Source organism: Salmo salar, chromosome ssa26, assembly GCF_905237065.1.
Source record: "Salmo salar chromosome ssa26, Ssal_v3.1, whole genome shotgun sequence".
NCBI classification, from domain to species: Eukaryota; Metazoa; Chordata; class Actinopteri; order Salmoniformes; family Salmonidae; genus Salmo; species Salmo salar.
The window spans coordinates 40,287,212-40,309,026 of NC_059467.1; the positions used below are offsets into that span (position 1 = coordinate 40,287,212).

The 21,815-nt window shown below is 42.0% G+C and overlaps 1 protein-coding gene across 5 annotated transcripts in view; it reads right to left on the reverse strand.

The window, feature by feature from the left end:
• LOC106562785 (casein kinase I) overlaps positions 1-21,815 on the reverse strand; it is a 50,374-nt gene that overhangs the window by 11,893 nt on the left and 16,666 nt on the right. For 4 of the 5 annotated variants that reach the window (XM_045709026.1, XM_045709025.1, XM_045709024.1 and 1 more), the window contains exons 3-10: positions 20,794-20,834; positions 18,165-18,234; positions 4,851-5,002; positions 4,265-4,499; positions 3,797-3,882; positions 3,625-3,709; positions 3,248-3,396; positions 3,045-3,152 (exon numbers count right to left, since the gene is read on the reverse strand). In XM_045709026.1, the coding sequence (XP_045564982.1) occupies positions 3,045-3,152; positions 3,248-3,396; positions 3,625-3,709; positions 3,797-3,882; positions 4,265-4,499; positions 4,851-5,002; positions 18,165-18,234; positions 20,794-20,834 (926 nt within the window). Of the gene's footprint in view, positions 1-3,044; positions 3,153-3,247; positions 3,397-3,624; positions 3,710-3,796; positions 3,883-4,264; positions 4,500-4,850; positions 5,003-18,164; positions 18,235-20,518; positions 20,633-20,793; positions 20,835-21,815 lie in introns of those variants that run through there. The other variant, XM_045709027.1, reaches the window with a different exon arrangement.

The following is a 21,815-nucleotide window of genomic DNA, read 5'->3' on the forward strand; positions in this document are numbered from 1 at the left end:
TAGTGATGGAAGGGAAAGGGAGTGAGGGTGGGATGGGTCGTTGCGAGTTTGGGTGGAATGGGTGGGGGCGTGACCAGGTGTCATGCAAAGCGGCACGAGAAAAGAAACAAAGCAGAGATGAATAAAAAAGGCGAAGCAGGAAACTGCATTAGTGACCGAGGGCCGGATACTAACTTGGCGCTACGCACATTCCACTCAAACATTTGCTTAAATCTCCCCCACTGAAATCAATGTGTGCTATACACAAAACTAAGTTAGAGTAAGGCGTGCGCTTCACAAGTTGGGATTTGGCCCTGAGTGAACCAGTCATCACACGACAGAATAAACACAGGGCAGTTGACTACATGAAGGATTCAATCAACGGGACTGTAATACATGAATACAGTGGCAAGAAAAAGTATGTAAACCCTTTGGAATTATTTGGATTTCTGCATAAATTGGTCCATTTTTTAAATCTGATTTTTATCGAAGTCACCACAGACAAACACAGTCTGCTTAAACTAATAACACTCAAATTATTGTATTTTTCTTGTCTATATAGAATACATAATTTAAACACTCACAGTGTAGGTTGGAAAAAGTATGTGAACCCCTAGGCTAATTACTTCTCCAAAAGCTAATTGGAGTCAGGAGTTAACTAACCTGGAGAACAATCATTGAGACGAGATTGGAGATATTGGTTAGAGCTGCCCTGCCCTATAAAAAGCACATACAAAATTTGAGTTTGCTATTGACAAGAAGCATTGCCTGATGTGAACCATGCCTCGGACAAAAGAGATCTCAGAAGATCCAAGATTAAGAATTGTTGACTAGCATAAAGCTGGAAAGGGTTAAAAAGTATCTCTAAAAGCCTTGGTGTTCATCAGTCCACGGTAAGACAAAATGTTTATAAATGGAGAAAGTTCAGCACTGTTGCTACTCTCTCTAGGAGTGGCCGTCCTGCAAAGATGACTACAAGAGCACAGTGCAGAATGTTCAATGAGGTTAAGAAGAATCTTAGTGTCAGCTAAAGACAAAGAAATCTCTGGAACATGCTAACATCTCTGTGGACGAGTCTACGATAAGTAAAACACTAAACAAGAATGGTGTTCATGGGATGACACCACGGAAGAAGCCACTGCTGTCCAAAAAAACATTGCTGCACATCTGAAGGCAGAAGAGCATCTGGATGTTCCACAGCACTACTGGCAAAATATTCTGTGGACAGATGAAACTAAAGTTGAGTTGTTTGGAAGGAACACACAACACTATGTGTGGAGAAAAAAAGGCACAGCACACCAACATCAAAACCTCATGCCAACTGTAAAGTATGGTGGAGGGAGCGTCATGATTTGGGGCTGCTTTGCTGCCTCAGGGCCTGGACAGCTTGCTATCATCAAGAGAAAAATGAATTCCCAAGTTTATCAAGACATTTTGCAGGAGAATGTAAGGCTACCTGTCCGCCAATTAAACCTCAACAGAAGTTGAGTGATGCAACAGGACAACGACAAAAAACACAGAAGTAACTTAACAGCATGGCGTCAACAGAAGAAAATATGCCTTCTGGAGTGGCTCAGTCAGAGTCCTGACCTCAACCCGATTTGAGATGCTGTGGCATGACCTTAAAAGAGCAGGTCACACCAGTCAACCCAAGAATATTGCTGATCTGAAACAGTTTTGTTAAGAGGAATGGTCCAAAATTCCTCCTGACCGTTGTGCAGGTCTGATCTGCAACTACAGAAAACTTCGATTGAGGTTATTGCTGCCAAAGGAGGGTCAACCAGTTATTAAATCCAAGGGTTCACATACTTTTTCCACCCTGCACTGTGAATGTTTATACGGTGTGTTCAATAGACATGAAAACATATAATTGTTTGTTATTAGTTTAAGCATACTGCGTTTGTCTATTGTTGTGACTTAGATGAAGATCAGATCAAATTGTATGACCAATTTATGCAGAAATCCAGGTAATTCCAAAGGGTTCACATACTTTTTCTTGCCACTGTACGTCTCTTTTGGCAGTTTATTTAACAGAGTAAGAACGATAGAAGTGTCTGCATATCAATTAGCAACATTCAGCGTGTGAGCTAGGTTCAGACTGAGATTTCCCATTGTGATGTGACTGTGGTGAGGTGATGGTTAACTTCCTCAAAGCCTGATTGCCCTCTTTGGTATTTGGCCAGTGTTGAAGAATGCATGCAGAGGTGGCATGTGCAAAAGGTTAAAGGTAGTCCCTTATGAATCAAATGCTTGTCAAAGGGTTCAAAGCCACTGTGCACTGGCAAATAAAGTTAGCATTAAACTTACTTTCGGAAGGAACACAATTATACATAACATTTTGAACCAGGAAATACAAAACAGTTAAATCCCAGATATACCTTTAATGTTCCGTTAAATGCCAGGAGATTTATACACATGCATCTTTGCCATTATGTGCGTCAAACAAGCCCCGCAGTCTTGCATGCATAATAAGCGTCACAGTTGGCTGCAGCTGTGGGATCCAACCACCATTGTTTATTTAACAGAGTAAGAATGATGAGTCTGACTCAGTGGGTTACGGCCTGGAGCTGCTGTAGTTCCTCCCCACCACACCCAAGAAAATTCTAAAACTTGCTCTTCAGTGAGGAGGAGGAGGAGGGTTCAGTGTTGGAGGATGTAAGTTACTCTAATCAAATCAAGCTTTATTTATATAGACATGGATGCAATGCGCTTTACAGAAAAAAAGAAAAAAATAGTACAAAATAAATATTTACAACAGAGGATAAAAAAAAAACTAAACAAAAACTGAAAGACTAAAAAGCACCCTAAGGAAAAGCAGTTAAATGTGTTTTAAGATCCCTTTAAAATATGTCCACAGTTTCGGTCCCCCTCAGGTTCTCCGGCAGGCTATTCCAGAGGCTAGGTGCATAGTAACTAAAGGGGTAACGTAGCAGCCATTATGGTGCTTGCGCCTTAATTGAAAAATACTGTGGTTAGGGCACTCCCTTGTCAAATCATCAGTGTGGATCAGGGGTCTCCAGAGCCAGTTGAACTGGCAGCTCTGGGAAAGTGGAGGTCCAGCTTACCTGATTCCTCATGGGTTGGTGCTGCGAGGGCCGGTCTCTGTGCGGGTGGCTCTCTCTCGTGATGGCAGATGCCCCAGAGTCCATGTTGACAGTCCCCACTGGTGTTGGCTATGTGGTACAACAGTAAACCAGTGTTAAATTGTAGCTAAAATACTTAGGCCTGCTCTATGTTTCCCCCCCAATGAGTGAGTGGAGATACATACTATCTGCCTGCCGACCCAGTCGTAGGTGTAATCAAAGGTGTATCCTTTCCGTTCAAACAGCTCTGTAAACAGGGTCCTCAGGTATTCGTAGTCAGGCTTTTCAAAGAAATCCAACCGTCTTACATAACGCAAATAGGTGGCCATCTCCTCTGTAACAGCAAACACCCAATGTAGATGTAGATTTGAATGAGTCATCTGCACCATTGTGTAATGTGAGGAACAATACAACATCCTGAAGCATAGTCATGGGGCTCCAAAAGCACTCTGGCCTACAACTAGCTAAATTACCATCATCAAATTGTAAAAATAAAAAAATACAGAACATGTTGCATTGAAAACAACTTTAGAGTTGGATGAGAGAAATGGTCAGGCTGTACCTGGGAAGCTCTCACAGAGAACCTCAACGGGAGTGTTTCTTTTCGTGTCTCCGATCTTCTGGTATCGTTCTTTCAGTGTATCAGCCTGTGAAAGAACCACATAAAGTTTAACATCTGTACGTTGCTACAAACGCAGCACAAGTGGGAAATCTCAGAGGACCTGCTGACATACCTTTAGTCCTTGCCACGGTAGACTCCCACGGAGGAAGTACATGAACATGTGACCCAAGGCTTCCAGGTCGTCTCGACGACTTTGTTCTATTAACAAAAACCAGTGAGTCACTTCAAAAGGAAGAAAACGCAGTGAGCCATGATTAGAATTTCCTTAACTTGATTTAACCCCAACCTTTTTCTGCGAAGCTGCCTCCCTTTTTGTGATAACAGTCCAAGGGCCCTAGTCACTCATAAACCCTGGCTAAGTTATACTTAGTATTTGCAACCTTGCCAACATTTATTGAAAAAAAAAAAAAAAGCTCTTGACAAAGAAATGTTGCCTACTCATTGGCCAAATCCAAGCAGACATGATTTATCAAAAAGTAAACACCTCATAACCAAGTTTCACAACACTAGCATGCTGACAAAGCAGTGTCTAACATTTACGTAAATCACCCCTTCGAAATTCTTGGCAAACCAGACATACCTTTTCCCAAATGTGTGTTGATGGACATGTATCGGGCCGTCCCGGTTAAGCTCTTGTGCTCCCGGTAGGGGATGTGTTTTTTGGTTTCTGGGTCGATGTACTCTTTGGCCAGGCCAAAGTCAATGATGTGGATAATGTGGTCTTTTTTGCATCCTCCGCGTCCGATGAGAAAGTTTTCAGGCTTTACGTCTCTGTAGATGAGGTTTTTAGAGTGCACATACTCCATCCGGGAGATCTGAATAGGAAAGTCACAGGACAGTCAGTAACAGAGTGGCCTACTGAACTCTGCATGGGTACACACAGACTAGACCAATAAGTTAATCAATCAGGAAACAGAAATTCGACCAAAAAAAAAATCTGATCTCAGCAGGATTGGGGTCAATTATAATCCAATTATTTTCCGGGGATGAATTCATGATTAAAGAAAAAGCCCCTTTCCAAATCATGAATTGGGAAAAAACATTTAATTACCACATTAAGTTCTCCTAAATTGTCCGAATTACATGAAATTGACCTCAACCTTTGAATTGTAGACCAGTTTGAACACATCTTGTAAATATAGCATTATTTGATGTTGGGAACTCACCAGCTGAATGGCAATCATTAATACAGTCTTTAGTGAGAAGGTCCTGTCACAAAGGTCAAAGAGGTCTTCTAAACTGGGGCCCAGCAGCTCTAGAACCATGGCATTATACTTCCCACAGGGCCCAAAGTAGAACACCTGGGGCAGGCCTTCCGCTGAAAGAGACCGCGGGAGAAGAGGACTATTAAAACCATACAAAGGCAGCTTCTAGTTATTGCCCTGTTGCCTGCTGACATAGTAAACCACATGTAGGTCGGTCTGACCAGTTTTCAATAGACCATTTGAATTGTGTTACACTCCTGTGGACCCACGCACTAAAAGCAGCATTGAAGTCCTGGGAATGAGAGGCGCTGTAGTGGCCTTGTGAGGGGAAAGCCTTGCATGTTATTTCTACCTCGCCTGACAATGATGAGAGAGGTTGAACCCAGGGCAGCCACAGTCATCATTCATCTCAGATCAGCCAGATGGGAGGAGTAGCACAGACACGGAGGTTCAGAATTCAGAGACCGATGCCTGCCAGGTATGCACTAACCAGAGGAAAAGGAGTAGTCTAAACCCAAACAGCCTGCAGAGATGGATGGCACTGTTCAAACAGGGTCAACTGTGTGTTGAGACTAATGCTCTATGTAGGCTACAGATGTAAGATCTTAAATTTGATCACCCTGTTGCATGAGAACTTTCCCACAATGTTGGAGATTTAAAATGTCTAGTGTATTTGATGTGTAACTTCTCTAGGGTAGGGGGCAGTATTTTGACGTCCGGATGAAAGGCGTGCCCGTAGTAAACTGCCTGCTATTCAGGCTCAGAAGGTAGGATATGCATATTATTAGTAGATTTGGATAGAAAACACTCTGAAGTTTCTAAAACTGTTTGAATAATGTCTGAGTATAACAGAACTCATATGGCAGGCAGAAACCTGAGAAAGATTTCCACACTTCCTGGTTGGATTTGAGGTTTGTAGTTTTTCAAGTGATTGCCTATACAGTATACAGTGACTTAGGGTTCGTTTTGCACTTCCTAAGGCTTCCACTAGATGTCAAGTCTTTAGAACGTTGTTTCATGCTTCTACTGTGAATAGGGAGAGAATAAGAGCTCCTGGAAGTAGACGACTGAGAAAATGACGTGAGCTCAGTGGTGCGCACTCACGTGAGAGTTAGCTGTGTTCCTTTTCTTTTTTGAAGACATTGGAATTGTCCGGTTGGAATATTACTGAAGATTTATGATAAAAACATCCTAAAGATTGATGCTATACATCGTAGTAGTGGACTAAACGCGTGAACAAAAAGAAGGTATTTGGACATAAAGGATGGACTTTATCGAACAAAACTAACATTTATTCTGGAACTTGGATTCCTGGGAGTGCATTCCGATGAAGATCAAAAGGTAAGTGAATATTTATAATGTAATTTTTGTCATTTCTGTTGACTCCAAAATGGCAGGTATCTGTATGGCTTGTTTTGATATCTGAGCGCTGTACTCAGATTTTTGCAAAATTTGCTTTCACCGTAAAGCTTTTTTGAAATCTGACACAGCGGTTGCATTAAGGAGAAGTGCATCTATAATTCTTTGAATAACTGTTGAATATTTTATTAACGTTTATGATGAGTATTTCTGTAAATTGATGTGCTCATTCACCGGAAGTATTGGGAGGCAAAACATTTCTGAACATTACATGCCAATGTAAAATGGGTTTTTTGGATATAAATATGAACTTTAGAGCAAAAACATACATGTATTGTGTAACATTTAGTCCTATGAGTGCCATCTGATTAAGATCAAAGGTTAGTGATTAATTTTAGCTGTATTTCTGGTTTTTGTGACGCCTCTCCTTGCTTGGAAAATGGCTGTGTGGTTTTTCTTTTCTAGGCACTATCCTAACATAATCTAATGTTATGCTTTTGCCGTAAAGCCTTTTTGAAGTCGGAAGTGTTTGAAATAACTCAGTTCTGCTTTTAACTTACTCTTGAAAGTTGTAATAGTAGAATGCAAAAGGTTCAATTTAGAAATTGGGTAGCGCATAATCAGTTTTCCTCTTGACATGTCAGTCATTGCATTCCTCAGAGAGATATTTAAAACATGTAAGAAATCTGCAGATCAACTAGCCCATGTCAGTTAACATTTTTCTGTTACCCCCAAGATTTTGTTGTAATGTTTGAGTCACTCTAACACATGAATACACATTAGGCAGAATGGCAACGTGTAAAATTGCAAGAAATAAGCTTTAAACCTGCAAAATGTTCTCTCCGCCAACAAGAGGTGTGTGAACAATGTGTGTCATGAACAGTGCATGTGACAATAGAAATAGACGTGGAATGTTCCAATGCTGGAAGGAGGGGCCCGAGTGAAAAAAGTTTGGGAACCCCTGTTGTAGAGGGCTCATATGTTGACTTTCTAAAGGTTGTGTGATGAACACATCTTTAGGTTGTGTATGGCCAGTGTGAGGAGCGATGTATTCAGCACTGGTGGAAAAGGTACCCAGTTGTCATACTTGAGTAAAAGATACCTTTATAGTTAATAACTCAATAAAAAAAAGTGAAAGTCACCCAGCAAAATACTATATGACTAAAAGTATTTGGTTTTAAATATACGTAAGTATCAAAAGTAAATGTAATTGCTAAAATATACTTTAGTATCAAAAGTAAAAGTTGAAATCATTTCCCATTCCTTATAATAAGCAAACCAGACGGCACAATTAAATTCTCTTTTTTTACAGATAGCCAGAAGCATTTTGGTTTAGTGAGTCTGCCTGATCCGAGGCAGTAGGGATGTTCTCTTGATAAGTGTTTGAATTGTACCATTTAATGTACCAAAGTACATTATTTTCTTTAGGAATGTAGTGGATTAACAGTAAAAAAAAAAATCTAAAATATAAATAGTAAAGCACAGTACAGATAGCCCAAAACTACTTAAGCAGTACTTTAAATTATTTTACACCACTGGTATTGAGCATCGACACTGGTAAAAGTCACAAAGGAGTTAATGTGTAGGCTGTGAGTTGATTCTGTGAAGAACTCAAACTCTTAACAAAAATACAAAGCATTCAATTGACTCAGTTAAATATTGCATAGGCAACATTTTTCAAATCAACACAAGTATTTTCTAAATCGCTAAAAGCTGTAGAGGTGAAAATTCTCAAAATTCAATGGTTGAATGAGAATGTCTGACATTCAATGTTGGCAGTGTTCTCCATTTTAACAGATGACAAACATTTCCCAGTCACGAGTCGAATCATAATATTGGGAAGTAGGCTATTGCTGCCCAGACGGTGACCTCTACACAACAGACAAAACAATCCAGTCAAACAATTCAAAACAAAAACCATACAACCAAACTTCAAGCAACAAAAAATTTAAAAAAATGCTTTCCTATCCAGTTCAATCTGATGCTGTATAATGATTTGTTCATTATTCATGGCTAACCCCCAGTAGAGATTGGTCACCTGAATTCAAAATACCTGAGAAAGTGAACTTTTAAGAACCAGCACAATCACTACCAACCCCTGATTGGTAAATTAGATAACGATGACAAGATCCAATGACACAGGGAAAGAAGAAATCTGACAGAATGAGTGAGTTTTATCAGCTAGCATCTACAGCGCCTTCAGAAAGTAGTCACACCCCTTTACTTTTGCCTCATTTCCTTGTGTTACAGCCTGAATTTAAAAATTGATAATACTTTTTTGTCACTCACCTACACACAATTACCCATATTATGAAAGTGGAATGAACATTTCATTTTATACAAATTAATTAAATGAAAAGGTGAAATATCTTGAGTCAATTAGTATTCAACCCCTTTATGGTTGAGCCTAAATAAGTTCAGGAGTAAAAATGTGCTTAACAAGTCACATAAGTTGAAAGGACTCGCTGTGTGCAACAATAGCATTTAACAAGATCTTTGAATGACTAGCTCATCTATGTACCCCACACATACAATTATCTGTAAGATCCCTCAGTTGAGCAGGGAATTTCAAACACAGATTCAACCACAAAGACCAGGGAGGTTTTCCAATGCCTCGCAAAGGGCAGATGGGTTCAAATAAAAAAAGAAGACATTGAATATCCCTTTGAGCATGGTGAAGTTATTAATTACACTTCGGATGGTGTATCAACACACCCAGTCACTACAGAGATGCTTCCTAAGTCTGTTGCCGAAGAGGAAGGAAACCGCTCAGGGATATCACTGAGGCCAATGGTGACTTTAAACAGTTAGAGTTTATTAATGGCTGTGATAGGAGAAAACTGAGTATGGATCATCAATATCCACAATATTAACCTAATTGAGTGAAAAGGAAGCCTGTACAGAATCAAAAATATTTAAAAAATGCATCCTGTTTGCAACAAGGCACTAAAGTAATACTGCAAAGAATGTGGCAGGGCAATTAACTTTATGTCCTGAATCAAAGTGATATGTTTGGGGCAAATCCAATACAACACATTACTGTGTACCACTCCTCATATTTTCAAGCATAGTGGTGTCTGCATCATGTTATGGGTACGCTTCTAAATGTTAAGGACTGGGAAGTTTCAGGATAAAAAATAAACTGAATGGAGCTAAGCACAGGCAAAGTCCTAGAGGAAAACCTGGTTCAGTTTGCTTTCCACCAGACACTGGGAGATAAATTCACCTTTCAGCAGGCCAATAAAGTAAAACACTAGGCCAAATCCACATTGGAGTTGCTTACCAAGAAGACTGTGAAGACTTCAATCTGCTTGAAAATGTATGGCAAGACCTGTTGTCTAGTAATGATCAACAACCAACGGGGCCTAAAATGAACACCCGCTACCTGCGGGTAGATCTTGACATTGGCGGGTAAGATGTCTATTTCACCAGACACGTTGGCGGGTGGTCAGGGCTCCACAGTGCGAGCATTTCACTCGCATTTGTCAATAAAAATCGTACTTACCTATCACATTTACAGTCAAATAAAAGCTGCTGCAGCAGCTGTTTTCAAAGTATTTCTGCTGTTTTGGATCATAGCTGGCAAATTAATCGCACAAAGTCAAAGAACTATGAATCCTATATAGCCTATTCCATCTTGCGCAGCAGCACTGCCTGGCTGGCGGCTATGCGGACGTGAAGAGCTGCGCACCGGCATAAACCGGATGTCTGCTGAAGTGAGACTTTGTCCTTGTGTTTCTTGGCTAATTACGTTGTTTTATTCACAAGCTAGGTTGTTTTCTGTTTGCATTTCAACTGCTAGAAAAGACAATGCTTCTACTCAGACTAAATCTCACAGGCACAAACATGACTGGAGGTGTGGAAAGCTCTTAGAGACTTTCCCAGAAAGACTCACTGCTGTAATCACTGCCAACGGTGATTCTAATGTATTGACACAGGGGGTTGAATACTTAACGAATCAAGATAGTGTTTGATTTTTCAGTAATTTATTTCTAATGCTAGAAGAAAAAAAATCCCACTTTGACTGACTACTTTTGGTAGATTGTTGACATAAACTGACAATTAAACCAATTTTAAACCCACTTCGTAACAGAACAAAATGTGGAAAAAGTCAAAGGGTGTGAATATTTTCTGAAGGAACTGTACACTAGGGGGGGGAAATACAGCTGGAACAGGTTCTATTTTGTGCTGTGTCGGGGGCCAATTAGCCTGTTTTGTAGGTTGCCAATTGTGAAACAGGAGTAGGCATTGACATCTCGGGTGCTCGCGGGGAGCCAAGGCAGGAGTGAAAAACCAAGTGGCACCATGGGGATGAGCTGTGAACAAGGGCTAATAAGAGGCTTCAAACAGGACCTCCCATTTCACTGCCAAGGGGCAGAAGATGCATGGTGGAGTAGATTTAGCTAACTGGGACATTTTGATCCTGCTGTAGACTGATGTTCAGTTCTGTCAATGACATATCATAATCAGGGAGACAATAAAGGACAGGTTTACCTCACCAAATCTAGTTTGTCAGGCCTAAAATACAAGCGACACAGGTGGCCAAACAAGTCATTACTGCAGCGGAAGCAGACTTCATCCATCCTGGACAGATGACTGAGCAGCCTGGGCCTTACGGCAATAAAACATGAATTTATGGGAAGGATTGGCTGGCGGGAGAGCGCTTTGATGAACCATTAGTATCCACTTTCAAGCCATTGTGCACATCAGATATTCTCCTAACACTGCAGCACTGTGCTTATAATTCTGAACAAGGTGCTCCTGTTCTCTACTCATGGTATTGAGATGTTTTACAAACCAAATAAAAATGTATCAACTGTTGCACCATTTTAAAAACTACTACCATATGCCAACCTTGCCTGACGACTCAAATTGAATTTTTCCACTGCTCTTTGTTCGCTACATACTGAGATTGCTATGATTAAAGTTGTTTGTGGGGGATGTCAAAATGAGGGGTGTTGTACAAAACAGTCATCAGATCATTTCAAACCAAATCAGAGTATCAAAGCCAGTGACACATTCTCAAAACGCTGGTTTACCCACGTGTGTTCTGGCTCTGGTCCAACCCATCGGTTTAGGGATCAATCCAAACGGTTAGAATGTGTTTGCGTTCTAGAAATCATTGGGGAGGTGCTTAGATCCAGACTCATTGTGGAGAAGCAACTAATGTCCGTGGGCGTGTCGTAGCGTTTGGCCGGAGAAAGGAGTTTGGATAGCCTGGAAAATGCCAACCACCAATAGCTGACAAGGAAACTCTTGTTCTCTCCGAAACAAGTCCAGACATGCCCACAGGGATTTTCTGATATGCAGGGGAATTTCCAAACTTACTGAACTCCCAGAGAGAAAAGAACTTCATACTGTGAAGCTGTCGTAGGCCTATATCAAGCAGCGTTGTGTGTTATTACAGTCAATATTTATTAAGTCCATGGAAGAGAAAGATCCTCAACCCTCAATAGTGTTGGGCAATATCTGGACACATCCAGCCATCCACCTGTCCAAACATCGTTGATATACGATTGTAGTACCTTTTATTTTTTTTATTTTTTTCCCCCCCGGGGCTGGGGAGAGCACTTCATTGCAACCCTTACCCTCACAATTAAATATTAAGTTGAAGCTGTTACTTCTTTGAGACAAAGGAAGATATTATATTAAGGGCACATATTAAGTATAACTAAAACATTCAGTATTTTGAGAATCACCGTAGAAACAGTCCCGTGTTTAGGTCCTGTGGTGAATGAGCAAGAGGAAGATGGGCAGAGCAAAAGCCAACTTAACAGCAACCTGTCCCTGTCAACCTGTCCCAGCCAGTCAGCCCTAGAGCACCATTGACTGCCTGCAGACACGCCTACAGAGCTGTCACGTGACTGATCCATCTATGCCGGTGTATGACACGCCTACAGACCAGTCATGTGACTGATCCATCTATGCCGGTGTATGAACCGCCTACTGTTAGGGTTGAACTGGCTATTTGTTTGCATAACTTATATAATATACTGGGGAAGCTATGATACAATATTAAGTATATGAACTACGGATAAATCAACTGCTGAAGACAAGAAGAACTACAGCGACCCCGAGTCATGTGACTGACCATCTATGCCGGTGTATGACCACGCCTACAGGCCAGCATGTGACTGATCCATCTATGCCGGTGTATGGAAAAGGCCGCTACAGACGAGTCATATGACTGATCCATCTATGCCGGTGTATGACACGCCTACAGACCAGTCATATGACTGATCCATCTATACCGCGTGTATGAACGCCTAATCAGGCCAGTTACATGTGACTGATCCATTTTGCTATACCGGTGTATGACACGCCTACAGACCAGTCATGTGACTGATCCATCTATGCCGGTGTATGACACGCCTACAGGCCAGTCATGTGACTGATCCATCTATGCCGGTGTATGACACGCCTACAGGCCAGTCATGTGACTGATCCATCTATGCCGGTGTATGACACGCCTACAGGCCAGTCATGTGACTGATCCATCTATGCCGGTGTATGACACGCCTACAGGCCAGTCATGTGACTGATCCATCTATGCCGGTGTATGACACGCCTACAGACCAGTCATGTGACTGATCCATCTATGCCGGTGTATGACACGCCTACAGACCAGTCATGTGACTGATCCATCTATGCCGGTGTATGACACGCCTACAGACCAGTCATGTGACTGATCCATCTATACCGGTGTATGACACGCCTACAGACCAGTCATGTGACTGATCCATCTATGCCGGTGTATGACACGCCTACAGACCAGTCATGTGACTGATCCATCTATACCGGTGTATGACACGCCTACAGACCAGTCATGTGACTGATCCATCTATGCCGGTGTATGACACGCCTACAGACCAGTCATGTGACTGATCCATCTATACCGGTGTATGGGGAAAAGGGCTACAGACGAGTCATATGACTGATCCATCTATACCGGTGTATGACACGCCTACAGACCAGTCATGTGACTGATCCATCTATACCGGTGTATGACACGCCTACAGACCAGTCATGTGACTGATCCATCTATACCGGTGTATGACACGCCTACAGACGAGTCATGTGACTGATCCATCTATACCGGTGTATGGGGAAAAGGGCTACAGACGAGTCATATGACTGATCCATCTATACCGGTGTATGGGGAAAAGGGCTACAGATAATGTTGCTCTGGAACAAAGTTCTTTCAATAAACACATGAGAGGACGGGGGAGGTCTCTCCTCTCATCTCTTCTCTGGGAGCAGCGGTGCTTGTAAGACTAGGTCGGTTGGAGGCTGCAGCTAAGAGGCAGTCATGCTGAAAGCCATAGGAGGAACACGTCATGGTTATTTCTGGAAATGAAAAATGAGTAGCCCAACCCTCCCACGCTACAAATGCTCCCAAGCAAACATTTACTTGACAAAACTTTGGATAATATTGTGTTTGAGTTTGTTTGGACAAGTCGAATAGAATCGGGGTGCTTTTCACCTACAATTTCTCCTTGCTCAGCACCAAGTGACATGGACTGGGTGTGTAGAGAGTAGCTTTTGCTGTACATCTCAGTGGCAAGTCTTGATCCTCTTCTTACTACCTTTAGAACCATCCACCCAGAAACATTAGGTGTACCATGTCACTGTGAAGGACCTCACAGCAAGATATGCTAAGGGATTTAGTCTTCTATACAAACAACGACCGCACACAGCCCCAATCTGAAAGGGCAGAGATTAAGCTGCTCTCTTTCTTTAAGAAGAACAGCAGCTTTCCACCAAACAGGATGCTTCCATTCATCTCAATTAGATGTGGTTGAATCATTAATCCATCTGGTTATCCCTCACATCTAGAGCCAACATCTGCCCTCAATAATGATCCTGAGGGGAGTCGGGATCTAAATGTGCAAGTGCATGTTGAGACGTATGCAGAGCTATACTAGTTTGCTCATTCTCCCATAAATCCCTAGACTTATTCAAGTCAGTAGGGACAAACGGGGAAAATTTTATTGAACAAATTCAGCTCTGTTTAAATTTCATTTAACTTTTCTGCTGAGTCACATTCAGATAGGCCGGTTGGTTTATGGAATAGGTGTCTCCTGGCCTGATCCAATCAGAGGTTTTAGTGGTGACCAGACAGCCAATTCAGAGGCTGTAGTGGTGACCAGAGAGCTGGTGTAGTGGTACAGTGCTGGGCCTGGGCGTGGCATCTGCCAGGGCCTTTACTTGGCACGCTGGATGAAAAGCCGAAATGAGTGTGACATGGCATTTAAAGCACATAACATTTTCACATACACAAAAAGCCTGGGTAGGAGGTAGAAAAAAGAAAAGATTTGCGGAATTCGTCTTTTCCCCACTAGCACAGACTTTGCTGATAAAGGGAAAAATGTACTACGATTGCAATATGTTGTCTCACCAAGCGATCTCAGGATGAATGCACTAATTGTAAGTCGCTCTGGATAAGGGCGTCTGCTAAATGACTAAAATGTAATATGAGGTAAGTTAGTGCTTAGACAGGCAGTCCCACTAAATAATGAATGAGTTTCCGCATGGTTGGCTTTTTCCACTCTACTGTCACGTCTGCGAGCGTGACAGTAGACGCGGCATGCTCTTTGTTGGACTACCCCAAGGGTGGGCAGCATATGGCCATGCAGTCCAGATCCCATTCAATCTGGCCTGCGGGAGGTTTTTTTAGGGGGGTGGGGGACTGATTATTTTGGGTAATAAATAAACATCAGGCCACTCTTGATCGTCTAAAACTAGATTGAAAGTATGTAGAAATAATGGACCTGTACGCTTTCAAATAACCGTAAATTCCGGACTATAAGCTGCAACTTTTTTCCCAGGCTTTGAACCTCGCGGCTTAAACAATGACGCGGCTAATATATGGATTTTTCCCACTTTCAATTTTATTTTTTTCTCCAAAAAACACATTCTGTGACGTGTCAGTTTTTTTGCGGCATGAAGCTTTCATTAGACCAATGAAATTGCTTAACGGGTTAAGGTCAAACAACTTTTTAGTTTACTGTTTAGATTAAATCGAGCGCTCTCAAACTTCCCATCATTCTGATTACGTAGTCATTTTGTCACCCTCACCATGGCAAAGACACGGAGAAATGCATATGATGCAGCTTTCAAGTTGAAGGCGATTGATCTGGCTGTTGGAAAAGGAAATAGAGCTGCTGCACGGGAGCTTGGTCTTAATGAGTCGATGATAAGACGTTGGAAACAGCAGCGTGAGGAATTGACTCAGTGCAAAAAGACAACTAAAACTTACTGCTAATTTTTTATTTTTTGTTACAAGCCGTGTTTCGTTAAAGCCTATTTATTTTTGTTACAAGCCGTGTTTCGTTAAAGCCTGTGTAAAGTTCATTTGTTTCAATGTACCGGTAGGCACCTGCGGCTTATAGACATGTGCGGCTTATTTATGTTCAAAATAATATATATTTTTTTAAATCAGTGGGTGCGGCTTATATTTAGGTGCGCTTAATAGTCCGGAAATTACGTAGCTTCCCCTTTTCTGGTCCGCAAACTGCTTTTGACGAAATAAATATTATCCGAATTTGGAAATCCCAATGGGGCCATTGAGCCAAAATTATTTCTCACCCCTGGACTAGACAATACTCACACCAACCGGTCTACTCTGTATGGCAAAGGCACTAGGCAGCGCCTTCAGAGAGCTGTGACCTGTGCAAAAGAACAAGACATAACTTCACATTCCAATCCAGACGCAAGAATTGGAGAACAAACTGGTTGTACATCTCTTGAAGGTCAATGGAAGTCCAATAGGAAGTTGTTCTGTACTTGAAAGATAATGGAAGTCCAATAGGAAGTATTTCTGTATTATTAAAAACTGATGTGCTTCAGCTTTGAAGCCTAATCTTAAAACACCTGATGATGAAACAAAGAGCAACCTACTCCTCAGTTGCAATTGATGTTGTCTAGTCTGATGTTGTCTAGTCTGATGTTGTCTAGTCTGATGTTGTCTAGTCTGATGTTGTCTAGTCTGATCCAGAGTTGGCTGGCGTGAGTCTGACAAGGACATATCCTATCTCCATTTCTGGAAGAATGACCTTCGGTAGAGCTTTACTGCTTTCCCAACAAACCAAAAAACACCAATGAAAAAGCACTGTTTTCACCATGGTTTAATAGGAGCTTCTTAGAGCAGCTATTAAAAGATCCCTTCAATTCTTTTGTATCTCAGCGTGTGGGTTTCCACCCATTTCCTCAGATACTCAGGGAGGGGAAAAAGGTAGTGTTTCCCTTAATCTAATGTTCTCCACAAGATTCCTGACAGTGGCTGGTGTAAGGGGGGGTGGGTGTTGAGGGAAATGGAGTCACGGACAGTTGAAGAGGTGTCATGAATACTATTTGATGAGAAATGGAGTCACCTTTTCAACCTCCTGGATGTCTGGGTGGGGATGGAGGTATTATTTGGGGAATTGTGTGCCTGTATGTGAAACCTGCGTGAACCTTTGGGGATACCATTTCTGCCATGGGCTGTACAGCATTAACTAGTAACTGTTCTACACAGAAATGCAACAGCAGAGAGCATCTTTTGAATGTTTAGGCAAGTTTGAACAAACTCAAATTCCTCCTCTTCTGAAGTTGATTGAAGCAGTGTGAAACATAAGCATCAAGACAGGCACCAATGACTATGTGGAAATTCTATTTTTGTCTGATGTCCAAATCGTTTAGGCCTATTTGCTTAATAAAAAACATACATATTTTTTTTTTTTTTTTAAAATCATGTTATCTGAATGCAGAACTTGTTAGTTAGAGACCTTTAGACAGAACTCCAGATTTTGTTGTATTAACAGGTCTCAGGTGTCGCCCCCCCCCTTTTTACGGGTGTAAAATATGAAGGCGTCACACAGAAAAGGCCTCCATGGTAGCAACCAGAACTGAGAGCTAAAAATCATCCACAGCGTCGCACACTTTCTCTCTAAACATTGAGGTAGTGCTTAGCAATGACCCGTAGCTAACACAGCTTGCATTTAAACTTGACACCTGTAAACTGTAAAGGGTCACATCTCTGCTAGGTGTTGGCGAATGACAGCACTTCCTGTATGGGGGGGGGGATGCAAATGCAGAGATCAAACACTACCGGCGGCTCACACAGACAAAGGAGAGGGCTTGTCGTAGCCATGCATCCACGGTCACTTATCTTCCTCCCCAGAGAACACACACACAAACAATCAGGGCAGTTGTTCCCAGGAACATTAGGCCAGAGGAGTCTTATCAGCACTGGGGAAAGGAAGTTGCTTTCTGCTGCACCTGGTGGTGGGGGGCTTCAAGTTGTATGGGCGAGAAATACGGAGATAGCCTTTCCTTCCTGTTGTGGATTCTCCCTCCCTGGTAGACCATCATCCTAGTGTCAAAACCAACATATGAGGTATAGTGGTAGCCTAGTGGTTAGAGCGTTGGGCCAGTAAGCGAAAGGTTGCTGGATCAAATCCCCGAGCTGACAAGATAAAAATCTGTCGTTCTGCCCCTGAGCAAGGCAGTCGATAAAGACAGCCCCCCGCACCTCTTTGATTCAGAGGGGCTGGGTTAAATGTGGAAGACATTTCAGTTGAAGGCGTCCTTCATGTGTCCTACAAGCCCAAACTCCCATTGCAGGCGTGTGCACCTTTCAACTAGGTTAAGATCATGGTCTCGGCTGATGACACCAACCACAACGGATTTTAATCATTTATAGTTGAGACGTCCAACCAATTTACAGGTCAAACTAGTCCCTTGCATGAAATGAAGCTGAAATATTCTCAAAATGAATGTCAAAGCTTATCGTTGTCATCTAGAGGGAGTAATCACTTATTGTGGAAATGCGGTAATCTTTTTGTTAAATCAACCAAAAACAGTTGAGTGATTGTCATGCAGCAACACAAGAACACCAGGGAACAGGAATGAAGATAATCTAGAGCATGACCTTACCTGTACTTCCTAATGTTTTGTAGAACCGGTACTCCAAATGTAACTGTGGTGCCCTCGACTTGACTGGTTCCTGCGCGACAGGGTACAACAAAACACTTCAATTAACAAACTTTTCTGACTAGCAGTTCCCCCCCCCTCAGCATTTGGGTTCAAATTGCTGACTTAAATTGGAATGAGACTTTTGTGAGCTTCATATTTTTTGGTAGTACAGCAATTTATAGCCGTCTGGAGAGCTATTAGAACGGCATGAGTCATTTCCCGTGCCACAGCTTTTAGAGGCACACCTAAGCTGGCATTTCCACCAGCTACTATTTATCTGCTTGTCCAGAACAGTCCTGCCAGGTAACCATCGTTCCACACATATCCCAGCTTAGCTTGTGATGTATGAAGAGCATTAGGAATATTAACTTCAATACATGTTAGCAGGTATCCTTTACAGGGGTCGCGTTAAGAGATCAGCAATCTGCATTTTCAAAGAAATATGTTTCAATCATTTCACCTGAGTTTTATATTGAAAGTCAAGTGTTTTGCCTTTCAATATAAATAAAGTGGTCTGGGGAGTGCAACTATAGTTTTCCTTCACCAAAAATACATGAATGCAACACATTTGGCAGAAAATAGCTTCATTTTCATCAGATGACAACAGAAGCACAACACTATTTGGCTGGCAGCCACACAAGTAAATCAGCTTACAATGAATAAGCCATTTTTTTTGTGTGCAAAAAACAATGCATGGCCATCAAATTTCTAATGTTTATTACAGAAAAAATGCAGCCAGCTACATTTCCTAATGTTTTGCTTGAAGTTAATCTCGCATTTTACCAGAGAAAAGTAGACTACACTGAGAAAAGTACCTGAGAAAAGTAGCTACACATCAGTCAGAGCGCTGTCTGCTAATAGAATGCCTGTTCGTGTGAATTCTCACCGAGAGGAGAATTGCAACTGAAGCACAAAATTTGTCTGATGACAGCATAAATTACAATAGGGTTTACAAAAATGTAGTAATATATTTGTGTTTTATAATAAAAATAAAACAATTAGGTGAAAAACAGAGAATTCTGCGTTACATGCTAACCACGTTAGATGCGCGAGCGTACCGCTGTGACACTCGGGAGCCCAAAATCTATGGTTTCGACCATGATTAAATAATATTGGATTGGATTTATGTAGTATCTTTCTACCAACTGAGGTATTAAAAGCGCTTTACATAGTAATGAGGAAACAACCATTTTGTGCCAGAACGCTCACCACACATCATCTAGCATTGTGGAGTGGTGAAGGATGATAAATGCCAATTAGGAATGAGGTGGGTGATTTGGTGGCCATGATGGAAATGGGGCAGGTTGGGAATTTAGCAAGGACACAGAGGTTAACACCTGGGATAAGTGCCATGGGATTTTTAATGACCACAGAGAGTCAGGACACCTGTTTAATATCACATCAGGAAGACGGCACCCTATGCAGGGCAATGTCCCCTTCACTGCCCTGGAGCATTGGGATTCGATCATAAGACCAAAGGGCCCTCCAACACCACTTCCAACAGCATCTGGTCTCCCATCCAGGGACCTACTAGGGGCAACCTGTTTAGCTTCAGAGGCAAGCCAGCAGTGGGATGCAGGATGGTATGCTGGCATGCTGACAATTAGGCCTAGTCACTTCCACATAAAAAAGGACAAGTCTAATTCCCCTTTCAGTATCAATCCTCAGAAATCTTAGTTTGCAAACAAAGACTTCAGTAGCCTACAATTGATATGCATTCGTTCTGCCCCGATTCTAAGCATACAGAGCAGTGCTGCTGTCAAGTGCCTCATACGACAGAACCCCAAACTCCTCTAGACCCGTCCTCCAGAGAAATGACTGCCAGGGCTCACCATGTTGACTGTCAACAACTAAAAAACAGTCTTCTGCTTCAAAGGCAGTCTGATGTTTTTCGACGACGTGTCCTCTGGGAGTGTAAAAGCGAGGCTGGTCGCATGCGTGCCTCACTAGGCCTTTGCTCAATTATTGATGAGTGACAGATTACGCGTGTAGCCTACATCAGGCCTTTGGGTCACCGCTAACTGTGTTCATTGTTCGCAGCTTATGCCTGCCCATACCATAACCCCGCTGCTACCATTAGGCACTGTTATACACGCTGTCTGCCATCTGCCCTGTACAGTCGAAACCGGGATTCATCTGTGAAGAGCACACCTCTCCAGCGTGCCAGTGTTCATCATAGCTAAGCATTTGCCCACCGAAGTTGGTTACGACGCCGAACTACAGCCAGGTCAAGACCCTGACTGAGCACGCAGATGAGCTTCCCTGAGACGGTTTCTGACAGTTTGTGCAGAAATTTTTCGGTTGTGCAAACCCACAGTTTTATCAGCTGTCCGGGTGGTTGGTCTCAGATGATGCAGCATGTGAAGAAGCTTCTTGATATGCCACACCTGTCAGGTGGATGGATTATCTTGGCAAAGGAGAAATGCTCACTAAACGGGATATAAAGAAATATGTGCAACAAATTGAGAAATAAGCTTTTTCTGTGTATGGAAATTTTCCATTATCTTTTATTTCAGCTCATGAAACCAACACATGTTGTGTTTATATTTTTGTTCAGTGCAGTTTATTTTTTACAGGAGAGAGTACTTACCAGTTTAATAGCTACATACTCGTTGGTATAGAGGTTTTTACCTGAAACGAGAGAGAGCGAGAGCGAGAGAGCGAGAGAGAGAGAGAGAATTCAGATAAGAGCACTTTGGTTATTACTCAACCTACTGAAGGGCTTGCCTAAATACAGTGTTTTGGTGTTTAGCCTAGTAGACAGCAAATGACCATCTCCAAAAGCAGTTTCAGAGCAGGACAAAAAAAGCTATAGAAAAATAGTGAGCTCTGTGTTGCTCAGGGACACTTCAGTCCAGCCTCAAGAAAGGAGTCTGTATGCATCAATCTCTCTCTAGACAGAGGTTTGTGTGTGACCCAATGATTTACAGTTGAAGTCAGAAGTTTACATACACTTTAGCCAAATACATTTAAACTCGGTTTTTCACAATTCCTGACATTTAATCCTAGTAAGAATTACCTGTTTTAGGTCAGTTAGAATGTGAAATGTCAGAATAATAGTAGAGAGAATCACGGTTGGGATGATGTTCTTCGGGTTGCAAGCATCCCCCCTTTTCCGGCTAACATAACGATGGTCATTATTGCCAAACAGTTTTATTTTTGTTTCATCAGACCAGAGGACATTTCTCCAAAAAGTATGATCTTTGTCCCCATGTGTAGTTGCAAACCGTAGTCTGGATTTTTTAATGGCGGTTTTGGAGCAGTGGCTTCTTCTTTCCTACAGCATCATCACAAGTTCCTTTGCTGTTGTTCTGGGATTGATTTGCACTTTTCGCACCAAAGTATATTCATCTCTAGGAGACAGAACGAGTCTCCTTCCTGAGCGGTATGATGGCTGCGTGGTCCCATGGTGTTTATACTTGCGTACTATTGTTTGTACAGACGAATGTGGTACCTTCAGGCATTTGGAAATTGCTCCCAAGGATGAACCAGACTTGGGGAGGTCTACAATAATTTTTCTGAGGTCTTGGCGGATTTCTTTAGATTTTCCCATCATGTCAAGCAAAGAGGCACTGAGTTTGAAGGTAGGCCTTGAAATACATCAACAGGTAC